We start from the raw sequence: 13,746 nt of genomic DNA, 5'->3' as shown, positions 1-13,746 counted from the left end.
TCAGAAACCCAAGGAGGGGTCGCTATGAGTTGGGTCTGACTCGATGGCACATAACAACAGCAACAATTTCTTTGTTGAAGAGGGTCTGTGCAGTCTTTCTGCCTGTTCCACCATCTTACTGGACCTCTCCTAAGGGATCTTTTTGAGGTAATAGAAATGTTTTAAAACTCGATTGCATTGATGTTTGCACAGTTCTATAAATTTCATAGACTTCAGTGAATTGTACATTTTAAATGGGTGAATTTTATGGTGCGTAAGTTATACGATAACCACACTGTTTAAATAATATAAATAACCCAAGTCTATATCTAACTAATCACCAAAGACTTTGTAAAAACCATGTAAATGTTAAGTAAGCAGCTTAAGTCTAGAGATTAGTGGAAGTAGAGAAATTGATGGAGGTAGAGAAGATAGTTGCACTTAGGTAGGAGGGAACATGATAGTGAAAATGAAATTAAGCCAGTGTTTTCACACACTATGAATGATAGAGAGGAAGCAGAGAGAAGTGTTGAGCATTTGGTAGAAACCACGTTAAGAGTGTTTCATCTTTATCTCCGGAGCACTGTGAAGCCTTTGAGAGGAGTGTTGTTGTTGTTGTTATGTGCCGTCAAGTTGGACCCAACTCATAGTGACCCCTCCATGGATTTCTGAGGCAGTGTCACTACAGAAGTCAATTTCCCAACCTTCCTTCTGAGGAGTGGCTGGTAGGTTTGAACCTCCAGACTTCTGGTTAGCAGTCAGGGTCCTTAGGCACTACGCCAGGTCTGCTAACTACAAATATGCCTACCTTCTCTGGGCTAAATTATTTTTAGATTTGTTTGCATCCCCAAAATAAAGATGGCATGGCCCCATTTTAAAAGGTTTTACTGTCCTGTTGTTTACTTACTAGGTGCATTGCCAAGCAGTGCTCTGTGGCTGGAATTCTTTGCAAGGTCTGAACAACTTCTGATTCCTAAGGTGACATAGAAGTTCATAGAAATGAACTTCAGGACTTTCCTACATTTACAGTAGAATCTAAGGACAACTTGGTGACTGCTTTAGCAAAGTAGGGTAAAAGTGATGACATCCAGTCCTAATTTTTTTTTTTTTTTTGTCTTATTTTTGGGCATATTTATCCTTTGAGTTTTGTAAAACTCATATTTCAAAAGAGTGAGGAGGAAGATTTCTATACAAAGAACTTTAACTTTTGCAGGAATTTGTATCTTCCCTAGTTGATTATGGGAATGGATATAAAGAACTTTGAAGTATCCACTGTAAAATTGACAACAAGCATACCTTGGAGATAATTGGCCAGTTCAATTCCAGACCACTGCAATAAATCAAATTTCACCATAAATATCTTTATTTCCCAGTACATATAAAAGTTACGTTTACATTATACTGTGTTGTATTAAGTGTGCAATAGCATTATGAAAAAATGTGAAATACTGTGAGAATTACCTAAATAATACACAGAGACACAGAATGAGCACATCCTATCAGAAAGATGGCACTGTGATACACTTGCTTAACCCAAGGTTGCCATAGACCTTCAATTTGTAAAAAACACAATACCTGCCATGTGCAATAAAGTGAAATGCAGTAAAGCGAGGTATGCCTGTGTTTTTACCGTTTTCGTGGCAAGCGGTAGGATTGCCTAAGAAAGCTTATTCAGTTATCTGTCAGATGATTTGGAGGATGGACCTAGTTTTCTAGATAAAATATACCTAGATAGATAGATGATTATACTATTCATTGAGAACAGAAAACTTTAGAAAAGATTGAAGCTTGAAGGGAATGATAATTAGATTTTGAAAGTGGTGAGTATGAGTTGTCTTTAACTTGACACGTTAAGTAGATTGATAAACAGTTCTGCAGCACAGAGGAGAGATTTGGCTTATACATTGCAGAAAGGGCAGGGAGGCCACATGTTCTGACCTCCTCTAACCCTACAAGAGGAAGACAGGATTACCAGCAGTAACCCAAGGCCTACTCCTACAAGGCCAGACATGCTGCCTCCCTCCAGCCCTTTCACCAACCGTTCCTCCCAAAGCACCCACCACCTCTCTCCTGGGTTTGATAATTCGCTGCAGTGGCCACACAGAACTCACAGATTATGGAGTTTATTAGGGAAGCACCAGGCTACAGTTCAAGTTCAGGAAAAACGTTCAGTCTCTCTCCCAGCCCACTGTCTCTCAGCCAAGTCTCTCCCCCAGCAGTGCATGTCCCTCGGTGTCTTACTCAGCATCACGTGTCTTGTGTCTCTTTCCCAGCAGCACGTGTCTCTTTCAGCAGCACGTCTTCCTCAACCAGCAGTCAGAGAGAGTTCTGCCTCTAGGAGGCCTCATTTTGAGCCTTGCAGAGTGGCCAAACTAGCCAGTCATAGCATCAGAACTCTGAGCACTTGAGAGTGAGCCTCCCATAACATTGCATTGTGTCACGCCCAACAGAAATAACCCAGGTGGATAACATTTACAATCAGGAGCTCCTCAGTTGCTCATTCCACCACTGAGTTTACAATGACTTATGGGTAGAAAAGCCATACTAAGTAATTTATTACACTGCATACATATTAGGATCTTCTACATATTGGAATTGGGAATCCCTGGGTGATGTAAATATTAACATGCTTCAGTGCTAACTGAAAGGTTGGCAATTTAAGTCCACCTACAGTGCTTCATAAGAATGGCCCAGCGATCTACTTCCAAAAATATTAGCCATTGCGAATCCTATAGAGCATTCTTCTTTGACATATAGGGGGTCTCCATGAATCAGAATTAACTTGGCAGCAACTTGTTTGTTTTACATATTGGAATTAATTGAAGCCTTAGGTATGGTTGATAAAAATATCTGAGAGAAACAAAGAAAAAGATTAGATTATAGAGTAACATTAACATGATACTGGCTTTTCTTTGGAGATTTAACTGAATTAAGATATGCTGACAACACAGTCATCTAATATGCTTTTATTTTGTTCCTCAAACACATTTAAAATGCATGATTGGGTAGACATTATTTACGTTTATCAGGATAAAATTTAAGAGAAGTGAACAGGTCATGTCATGATCGAAGTTATAGTTGAAAATGAATATGCAACATTGACAAATGTGAATTGTCTTTAAAATACATAAATGTTTTCAGAAATACAATTTTCTAATATGTAGGAGCTATGGTAGTGTAGTGCCTGGGGCACTTGACTGCTAAGCGGAAGACTGGCGGTTCAAACCCACCAGCCACTCCTCAGAAGGAAAGTTGGGCAGTCTACTTCTGTAGTGATATTGCGTCGGAAACCCAAGTAGCAGTTGCTAAAAGTTTGGTCCAATTTGACAGCAAATAACAACAACAATATGTAGGTATAATATATTTAAGTTAATCTTCATCAAATGTAATAGATCCAGTAAACAAAAATGAAGAGCATGAAGGCTTTATAATTAATGAAATAGAGCTAATGAACATATAGAATGCTCCTTAGAAGCAAGGATGGCAAGACTTTGTCTCATACTTTGGATGTGTTATCAGGAGGAATCAGTCCCTGGAGAAGTACATCATGCTTGCTAAAGTAGATGAACAAAAAAGAGGAAGACCCTCAATGAGATAGATTGACACAGTGGCTGCAGTCCGTGGGCTTAAACATACCTACTAATGTGAGGGTAGTACAAGACCGAGCAGTGTTCTTTTCTGCTATACATAGGGTTGCTATGAGTTGGAACTGGCTCGAAGACACCTGACAACAACAATGAACGTACACTTCTGAGGTCTTTGTCTTAAGATCATGATTATATTTTTTCCCATGTGACCATGGTCTGTATCAAAGTCTAAGGCAACATTTTCAAATTCCCAAGTAGTACTTGTTACTTGATTTTTAATGATTTTCAGAATTATCAGAATGTATCTCATGCTATGTATTTCATACTAAGTTTGTACACACGTAAATATGCTTATTTATTTACGATTTATTTATTTATTTATTTAAACAGTTCAGAAACTATTGCCAGATGTTGGTATATCCTGCTTTCTGGATCTGTGCTTATGAAAGACTCCATGGTCTTGCCTCCCTGCAGGTATGTTTATATTTGCTGGTTAGAGCGTATGTCAGGTAAAATTAACATTACAACTATTTATTTATTTTATCTCTTATGTTAAGCTCTTTTATGCAGCATGTGTGTTTTCTCCCAGTAAGTGATACATTACATATCTTGCTTATTGACATCACTGGAAATCCTTGGCAGAAATTAACATCTTTTATTTCTGAGCATATTTTAAAGTTTTCTCCATGATATAATACCTTGCTCCTATTTGATACTTAGTTTTCTGTGAGATTTGATCTGATTTTTTGTTAATTTTTATTTTATTAGTTTTAGAGAGGCAGTAATAATATAGCATAATTGGTCTTTGGAATTAGGCAAACAAGGTTAGAATTCTGATTTTATCACGTGTTAGTTATGTGACTTTGGACTGATTGTACTTTTTCTCATCTGTAAACCAGGGACAACAATGGGATAGGGGATACCTCATTGCCATTGAGTCAATTCTGACTCATAGTGGCCTCATTGAGTTTCCTGGGCTGTAAATCTTTACAAACATAATTTGCCCCATCTTCCTTCCACTGGGCGGCTAGTGGTTTTGAGCCACCAAACCTTCTGGTTAGCAGTCACATGCCTTAGACACTGCACCACTAGAACTCCTTAGGAACAACAATAGTACCTACTTAAGTGTTCTCATAAGGTTTTAGTAAGCTACTACTCAGAGCTCTCAAGAGAAGTTTCATGAGTTTGTATCTCTGCTCTACTACTTCTTGGAAATTTAACCTGTTGCCGTCAAGTTGATTCTGACTCATAGCAACCCTGTAGGACAGAGTAGAACTCCCCATAGAGTATTTGAGGCTATAAATCTTTACAGAAGCAGGCTCCTGTGTCTGCAACATTTTTTTCCTGTGGAGTGGCAGCCTAGCATTTTAACCACTGTGTCACCAGGTCTCCTCTTCAGCAAATCAGTTAACCATTTTGTGCCTTAGTGTCCTCATTAATGAAAATTGTAATAAAGATATAATCTACCCCATAGGCTGGTTCCTAGTTTTGAGGTAATACGTATATATAAGCTCTTCCAATATATATACATTCATACATATATAGGAAGGCTCATTAACAACCTTCAGTATGCAGACAATACAACCTTGCTTGTTGAAAGTGAAGATGACTTGAAGCAGTTAACTGATGTTGTCAGAAGGGACTGTTCCCTGGAGAACGGTAAAGTGGATGGTCAATGAAAAAGGTGAAGTCCCTCAACAAGATAGATTGACACAGTGGCTTGTAGCAGTGAGCTCAAGCATAGCAAGGATTATGAGGATGATGCAGGACCAGGCAGTGTTTAGTTTTGTTGTACATAGTGTCTCTGAGTCAGAATTGACTCGGTGAAACCTAATAACAACGACAACATTGCAGTGTAGTAAATTACCTAGAATGGCTTTTCTAGCCATAAGTCTTTGTAAACTCTGTGGTGGAATTTGCTGTGAGCAACTGAGTAGCTCCTGATTGTTAAATTCATCTCTCTGGGGTATTTCTTTTGCCAGTGGCAGAAAGCAGTCTTCTGGGAAGTTCTTTCTCTGTCAGGTGTATAGAACCCTGATGTTGGGATTGGTTAGTTTGGCTACTCTGCCAGCCTCAAAAGGAGCCCTCCTAGAGGTTAGAAGGAGTCTCTCTGACTGTTGGCTGAGAAAGATGTGCTGCTAAGAGAAACATGCTCCTGAGAGATGTGAGAGACACGCACTGCTGAGAGGGCAGTGTGCCACTGAGACTGCCGGCTGCTGAGTGAGATGGCTGGCTGCAAGAGACTGAGTGCATTTCTGAACTTGAATTGTAGTCTGGTACTTCTCTAATAAACCCCGTAATCTGTGAGTTCTGTGTGGCCACTGCAGCAAATTATCAAGCCCAGCAAAGAGATGGTGGGTGCTGTGAGAGGAACCATTGGTGAAAGGGCTGGAGGGAGGCAGCATGTCTGGTCTCGCAGGAACAGGCCTTGGGCAACTGATGGGGATTCTGTCTTCCTCTTGTGGGGTTAGAGGAGATCAGAAGATGTGGCCTCCCTGCCCCTTTGGCAAACATAAATTGAATGTTTGCATAATCACTACGAGATCAAGAAATTGAACATGATCTGTACTCTAGAAGCAGCCTGAATGCCTTTTCTCACATTAACTCTCATTTTCCTAGAATTTAATCGTTATTGCATGTCGGTAAAATTCTAGCCCCTGGGTATGCACACATTAAGAGCTCGGATGGCACAATGGTTAAGGCATTTGGTTGCGATCTACCTGAAGGTGGTTCAAACCTACTAGCCTCTGCACAGGATAAAGATGAGGCAGTCTCCTTCTGTAAAAATATCAGCCTTGGAAACAGTTCTCTGTCCTGTAGTGTTGCTATGAGTTGGAATCGACTTAATTGGCAATGGGTTTGGTTTTCGGTTTTGGTATGCATACATAAACAGTGTAGTTTGTTTAGTGTAGTTTGTTAATATGAATGTGATTATACAGTATTGTATTCTTTTGTATATGGCTTTTTTGGCTAATTCATCAAAGTTAATTCTTACTGCTATAGTAGTACATTGTGTGGTTGAAGGCTATTATGGAAAACAAGGGAGCCCTGATGGTGCAGTGGTTTAAGCAGTTGACTGCTAACTGAAAGGTCTGTGGTTCGAACCTACCAGCCATTCTGCAGGAAAAAGAGATGTGACAGTCTGCTTTTGTAAAGATTTACAGCCTTACAGACCCTGTGGGGCAGTTTTACTCTGACCTATGGGAGCTCTGGTGGCATAGTGCCCAAGGCATTTGACTGCTAACCAGAAGGCTACTGGTTCAAACCCCCAGCCAGTCCTTGGAAAGAAGATTGGGCAATCTACTTCCCTAGAGATACCACCTTGGAAACCCAAGGAGGGGTCACTATGAGTCACAATAACTTGACGGCCGTGAGTTGTTTTTATTTTCCCCCCAATAAGATTGTTATGAATCAGATTCAACTTGATGGCAGTGGGTTATAAGTAAAGCAACTATGAATATTTTTGAACATTAGATGCATGCGTACATGTGTTTTTCTTGGATATACCCAAGAGGGAACTGTTGGCTTTTGAGGTGTGTATATATTCCATTTAGTTGCTATTTGTAGGTTGTATTCCAGAGCGGTTGTACCATTTTGTGGTATGAGAGTTCCTATTGTTCCATACCTTTAGCAACACTTAGTATTGTTAGTCTGTATATTTTTAATTTTTTGTCAATTTAATTTCAGTCATTTTGGTGTCTATATAATATATCATCATAGCTTGTTTTATTTTTTTTTCATTTTTTGTTACTGAGATGTAAAAATTCTTTGTATATTCTGAATAACAATCCTTGTTATTTTTGTCACAGATGCCTTTTACTCACTTTGTCACTTGTCGTTCTCTTAATGTCATGGATGAACACAAGTTCTTAATTCTAATACAGAGTAATTCAGCTGTCTTTTCCTTTATGCCTTCTTTTATTGTGGCAAATATATATATAACAAAACGTTGGCAATTTAGCATTTTTTACATGTACAGTCCTTAATGCCTTCTTTATGTAAGTAATATTTCTATACCCTGAAATCATGAAGATATTTTTCTTTACATTGTAGAATTTTTTTTTTTTCCAATTCTAACTCATACTGACCCTACAGGACAGAGTAGAACTGCCCCACAGGGTTTTCTTTTCTTTTTTTTAAATTTTTGTTGTGATTTGGGTGAAAGTTTACAGAGCAAATTCATTTTCCATGCAGCAGTTCATACACATTTTGTTTTATGACATCGACTACAATCCTCACACTGTAACAGCTCTCTTCCCACTTCCTCCCTGTAGTTACCTCTTCTCTATGTCCTTCTTTACTATGCATTCCTCACTATCTCCCTGTGCAAGTACTGCCCTTCTGACATTCTAGAACATTTCTTATTTTCCGTTCACATTTAGATCTACAGTCTACCTGGAATGATATTTGGGTGTGGTATAACATTGTTTCACTTTCCACATAGCTACTTGTATGAATAATACTGACATTTATCCACTTTAATTCAGTGTTCCATTGTTCATATGTTAAATATTAATGTAAGTTTGTGCCTATTTTGGGGTTCATAATCTGTTCCATTTGATTTTCTTTCTATCCATGCTTAATTACTACAACTTTATAATGAGCTTTGATAAATAAAACAAATCTGTCACCTTGTTCATGAAGGCCTTGGCTATTCTAGATTTGTAGGCACATGTTTTGAGTGTGTAACGAGTATATATTATGTAACCAATACCTCAATCAAGAATATTTCCAGGACCTCAAAAGTTCTCTTTTGTCACAATTTTCTGCCTCTTTGCTAATTTTTTTTTGCTTTCTACTACCATAGGTTACTATAGTCTGTTCTTAATTGTAATGTAAATGAAATCACACAGTAAGTACTCTTTTGTGTCTGATTTGTCTCATTTGAAGGAGCTCTGGTGGTGCTTGATTAAGGCATTGGCCTGCTAACCAAAAGGTCAGTGGTTTGAACCTACCAACCACTCTATGGGAGAAAGATGAGGCAATCTGTTTCCATTAGGATATACAGCCTTGGAAACCATATGAGGGTCATTGTGAGTCAGATTTGACTCGATGACAGTAGGTTTGGGTTTTATCTCATTTGGTACAGTGTTTTTGAGGTTTATCCATGTTGTTATCACTAGTTTGTTTTTTTTTTGTTACTGAGTAGTAATATTGCATTATATGAATATACCACAATCTGTTAATCTGTTCACCTTTCAAGGGGTATATTTTTTCTTTTTGGTTCTTAGCTGTTGTAAGTACACGTACTATGAAAAAATTATTTATAGGTGTATTTTTGTTTCTTTTGGCTAAATACCTATGAGTGGACTTACTGGGTCATAGAACAGGTAAAGTTTGACTTTATGAGAAACTACCAAACCATATACCACAGTGGTTATACCATTTTAGATTGCCACCATGTATAAAGGTTATTTCTAGTTCTTCTACATACGTATTGGCATATGCTACTGTCAGTCTTAGGTTTAGTTACTCTAGTAAGTACTCAACAAAATGGATTGACATGGTGGCTGCAGTAGTAGGCTCAGGTATAGTAGGTTGGCACAGGACCGGGAAATGTTTCGTTCTGTTGTACATAAGGTTGCTATGAGTTGGCGACGACTTGACAGTACCTAACAATAACAACAACAAGTAAGTATGAATTGTTTTTTTTTTTTTTTTTTTTTTCCTGGTGAATAATGATTTTGAGCACTTTTCCTTCTGTTTATTGGCCTTTTGTTTTATGTAGTCTCTAACTCTTTTGCCTGGTTTTAAGTTGGGTTATTTGTCGTATTGTGATTGTTTTGTAGGAATTTTTAATATATTAGGACCCAAGCCATCTGTCAAGCATATGACTTGCAAACATTTTATCCCATTATTTGCTTGCTTTTTTATTCTCTTATTTCTCTCCCTGTCCCCCAGCCCCCCAACTTTGTTTTATTACAGTCTAATTGACATACACTAAAATGCACATATTTAAATTGTACAATTTAGTATGTTCTGTCGTATGTCTACATGCATAAAACCATTTTTCACCCCAAAAACTTTCTCTTGCCCCTTTGTAAATCTCCTTTCTTGTTCTTCCCCATTCCTCCCTTGCACCCCAGGCAACCACTGATTATTTGCAGATTAGTTTACATTTTCTAGAATTTTATGTAACTGGAACATTTTTATTTTGGTACACTATGTATAACAAAACATTTGCCATTTCAGCCATTTCTAAGTGTGAGACTCAGTGACGTTAATTACGTTGTCCATGTTGTGTAAACATCCACTATGATTCCAAACAGTTTTCATCACCATAAATAGAAGTTCAGTATCCCCTAAACTGTAACTTTCTCTGTTTACCTCCTTACCTCCCTAGCTTCTTGTAACACTAATAAACTTTCGTCTCTGTGTTTATGCCTGTTCTAGATATTTCACAGGAGACCATATGACATTTGTCCTTTTGTGTCTGGCTCAATTTACTCAGCATAATATTTTCAAGGTTCGTCCATGCGATAGTATGTATCAGACCTTCATTTCTCTTTATGATTAAGATTCCATTATATGACTGTTACACATTTTATTTATCCAGTCATCTGTTGATGTATACCACAGTCAGTCTTTTTAAATAACACATCCTAGTAGGTTTGTGATGATACCTGATTGTGCTTTCAAATTTGCATTTGCCTGAAGGAATAATGGTGAGCACCTTTTCATATGCTTCTCGTTCGTATATCTTTTTTGAAATATCTCTTAGAATCATTTTGGTGCCCTTGTTTAGTTTTTTAGAGTTTGAAAATTTTTTTATATATGGTCTATACAAGTCCTTTAGCAGATAAGTGATTTACAAATACATTTTCTTCCAGTCTGAATTGTGTTTTCATTTTGTTAGCCGTGTCTGTCAAAGGGCAAAAAGTACGTAATTTTGTTAAAGTACAATTTACCAATTGTTTTTTTCTTTCTAATAGATAGTGCTTTTCATGTCACATAAGAAACCTTTGAATAACCCAGGGTCACAAAGGATTTTTAATCATTAAATCATGTAATAAGAGTTCTCCAACTTGGTCAAAATTGTGTTGGTTATTAATAGATTCTTTATAGTCCAGTATGAATTTTGGTGTCATAGTGTTAATTTAAAAATTTAAAAAAGCCTGCAGGAATTTGGTTGGTATTCTGTTGAATCTATAGGGAGGTCTAGGGAGAATTTACATCTGAACAGTTGACACTTTTTAACCAGTGAACAAAATATACTCTCCATTTATTTAGATCTTCTTTGTCAGCCTATTTTACTCTTCACTATATTAGTCTTACGTCCTACAGCCTTCCTAAGTTCACTTTGCTATAAAACCAAAATCCAAACTCATTGCCAGTGAATTAATTCTGACTCATAGTGACCCCCTTGGGTTTCTGAGGCTGTAAATCTTTACAGAAGTAGAATGCACCATCTTCCTACCAGGGAGCAGCTGGTGAGTTTGAACTTCTAACCTTCTAGTTAGCAGCCAGGTACCTTATTCACTATGCCACTAGAGCTCCTTTGCTATATTGTTGTTACATGCCGTTGAGTTGGACCTGACTCATAGCGACCCCTCCTTGGGTTTCTGAGGCAGTATCACTACGGAAGTAGATTGCCCCATCTTCCTTCCAAGGAGTGGCTGGGGGGGTTTGATCCACCAGCCTTCTGGTTAGCAGTCAAGTGCCTTAGGCACTAGACTACCAGAGCTCCTGCCTCCTTTGCTATATTAATAGCTTTTTATAATTCTGGAGGATTTAGTACATGTAAATAAAGATGGTTTTGCTTCTTTCTTGTCACTTGTGAATAAAGACAGTTTTTTTTTTCTTTCTTTTCAATATAAATGCCTTTTATTTATTTTTTCCTGCCTTATTTCACTGGCTAGAACTCCAGTACATTGCTGAAACAGTGTAGTAAGAGCAGACATTCTTTGCCTGTTCTCAGTCTTGGGGGCAGAGGGCTAGGAATGTTGGAAACATTATGCTTTTCATAATTTTTTTTAAAAATTGCTCAGTGGTATTCATTATATGGGTATACCACAATATGTCTATCCATTCATCTGTTATAGACATTTAGGTTATTTCCATGTTTTGAGTATTACTTATGTAATAAGGGAAAAGAGACCTCAGATTCAAAAGAGACACTTTCATTAAACCTTGGATAGAACAAAGGCAATCATCCTGGATGAGGGAAACCATCGGCATGAGAAAGGAGAATGGAGTGGCTAACTATATATTATTTTTTAAAAAATTTTTTTAAAATGCATTTCCTTGAAATTTAATTTGGTTATGTACAGTGAAATACACAAAACTAAAGTGACATGGGTCAATGCTTTTTTTTTCTCTTTCAGTGTTCCCTCCCCTCCCCTCCCACTCCTGTCAACCAACAAAGAAGTTTCCCTCTATAATATAAACCTTTCCTTGACCCTCCACAACAACAAACTAATAGTATATTTGTCCTTGTGTGATTGACTTATTTCACTCAGCATAATGTCCTCCAAGTTCATCCATATAACGTGGTGTTTTGCAGACTCTACGTTATTCTTTAGTGCTTCATAGGATTCCGGTATGTATGTGTGTGTATCACAGTTTGGTCATACACTCTTCCGCTGGTGAGCATGTAGGTTGTTTCCATCTTTTTGCTATTGTAAATACTGCTGTGATAAACATGAGCATGCATGTATCTGTTCCTGCCCTGGCTCTCACCTCTCTAAGATATATACCTAGTAATGGGATTGCTGGGTCAAATGGTATCTCCAATTTCAACTTTCTAAGGAATCGCCATATTGCTTTCCACAGAGGTTGTGTCACTTCACAGTCACACAAGCAGTGTATGAGAGTCCCAATCTCGCCACATCCCCACCAGCATTTGTTATTTTCTGTGTCATTGAACCTTGCTATCAGTGCTGGGGTGAGACGGTGTATCTCACTGTTGTTTTGATTTACATCTCTCTGATGGCCAATGATTGTGAGCATCTTTTCATGTATTAGCTGACCACCTGAATATCCTCCTTGGTAAAGTGTCCATTCATGTCTTCTGCCAGGTTTTCAATTGGATTGTTAATTCCTTTGGTATTGAAGCATTGGAGTTTTCCATCAATCTTAGAAATAAGTCCCTTGCCAGATATGTAATTATCAGCATATACAAATTTGTTGCTATCATTTTTGTCATGTGCTTTTTCATGGTGTTGATTTCTTTGTTCCATATAATTTTCTATGCTGAGCTCATTTTGTTTATGAGTCATGTTATCACTTCCTTCATTGCTATTGTTTTAGTATTTGCTGAATATTTATACTGGTCGTCTTTTTTATTTTGATGTGAAGGTTTATCATTTTTCTTTGAGGTTACCCTGTGATTTATAGTTTTCTTCCCAGGTTTAGAACAGGCCGTTCTGTCTTGTAGTTGTCTTGACTTCCCTACCATCTAGAAGTTCTGTAACGAAACAGAATTTTTCCCCTCTTTATGGTTTGTAGTTGTCCTCATTTGTTGGTTGATGTCTCTGGTTCCCTGTTCACAATCTTGTAGGCTTATTTACTTTGGATACTTCTATAGCTCGGTTGGTTTTTCTGGGTTATATCATCATGTGTGTTAATGGTCAGTTGTTGTTGGCTGTTGTTGCTTCTCTGTCCAAAGGGCTCCCTTTACCATCTCTTGTAAGGTTGGTCTGGTTTTAACAAATTCCCTTCATTTCTGCTTATCTGGAAATGTCTGAATTTCACCATCATATTTGAGGGACAGTTTTGCTGGATACATAATTCTTGGTAATTATTGGGATTCTGCTTACAACTATCCATAAGTGAACAATCCACCATTCTGCCTGGAGATCTTGGATTCATTATTCACTGGAGTCAACAGCCTGTATATTGCCTGCCAACCTTGAGCTCCTGAGCCCCTGCAGCTGCATGAGTCTGGAAAGCTTCCAGCTTGACATTGGATCCAAGAACTTGGATATGCCAGCCTCTATAAGGGTGTGAGCCATTTTCCTAAGATAAATTTGTCTTCCTCTCTCTCTATATAAGCTTTACTGGTTTTGTTTCTCTAGAGAACCCAGTCTAATACATCTATCTTATATATACTTATTTTAGAAATTTGAAATAGCTACTGCTAATGGGTTGGGCAATCCTACTTCCGTAGTGATACTGCCTCGGAAACCCAAGGAGGGGTCGCTATGAGTCGGGGCCGACTCGACGGCACATAACAACAACA

General features: G+C 38.0%; 1 protein-coding gene across 1 annotated transcript in view; it reads left to right on the top strand.

The window, feature by feature from the left end:
* Positions 1 to 13,746, top strand: part of RAPGEF6 (Rap guanine nucleotide exchange factor 6) — a 682,053-nt gene that overhangs the window by 422,275 nt on the left and 246,032 nt on the right. The window contains exon 5 of the mRNA XM_042781366.1: positions 3,957 to 4,040. Coding sequence (XP_042637300.1) covers positions 3,957 to 4,040 — 84 coding nt within the window. The remainder of the gene's footprint in view (positions 1 to 3,956; positions 4,041 to 13,746) is intronic.

The sequence above is a fragment of the Orycteropus afer genome, unplaced genomic scaffold (genome assembly GCF_000298275.1).
Source record: "Orycteropus afer afer isolate SDZICR_OR568_19922 unplaced genomic scaffold, OryAfe1.0 scaffold00112, whole genome shotgun sequence".
Taxonomy (NCBI): Eukaryota; Metazoa; Chordata; class Mammalia; order Tubulidentata; family Orycteropodidae; genus Orycteropus; species Orycteropus afer.
Note: the sequence above shows the minus strand (reverse complement) of the source record. Positions and strands in the feature narration are given on the sequence as shown.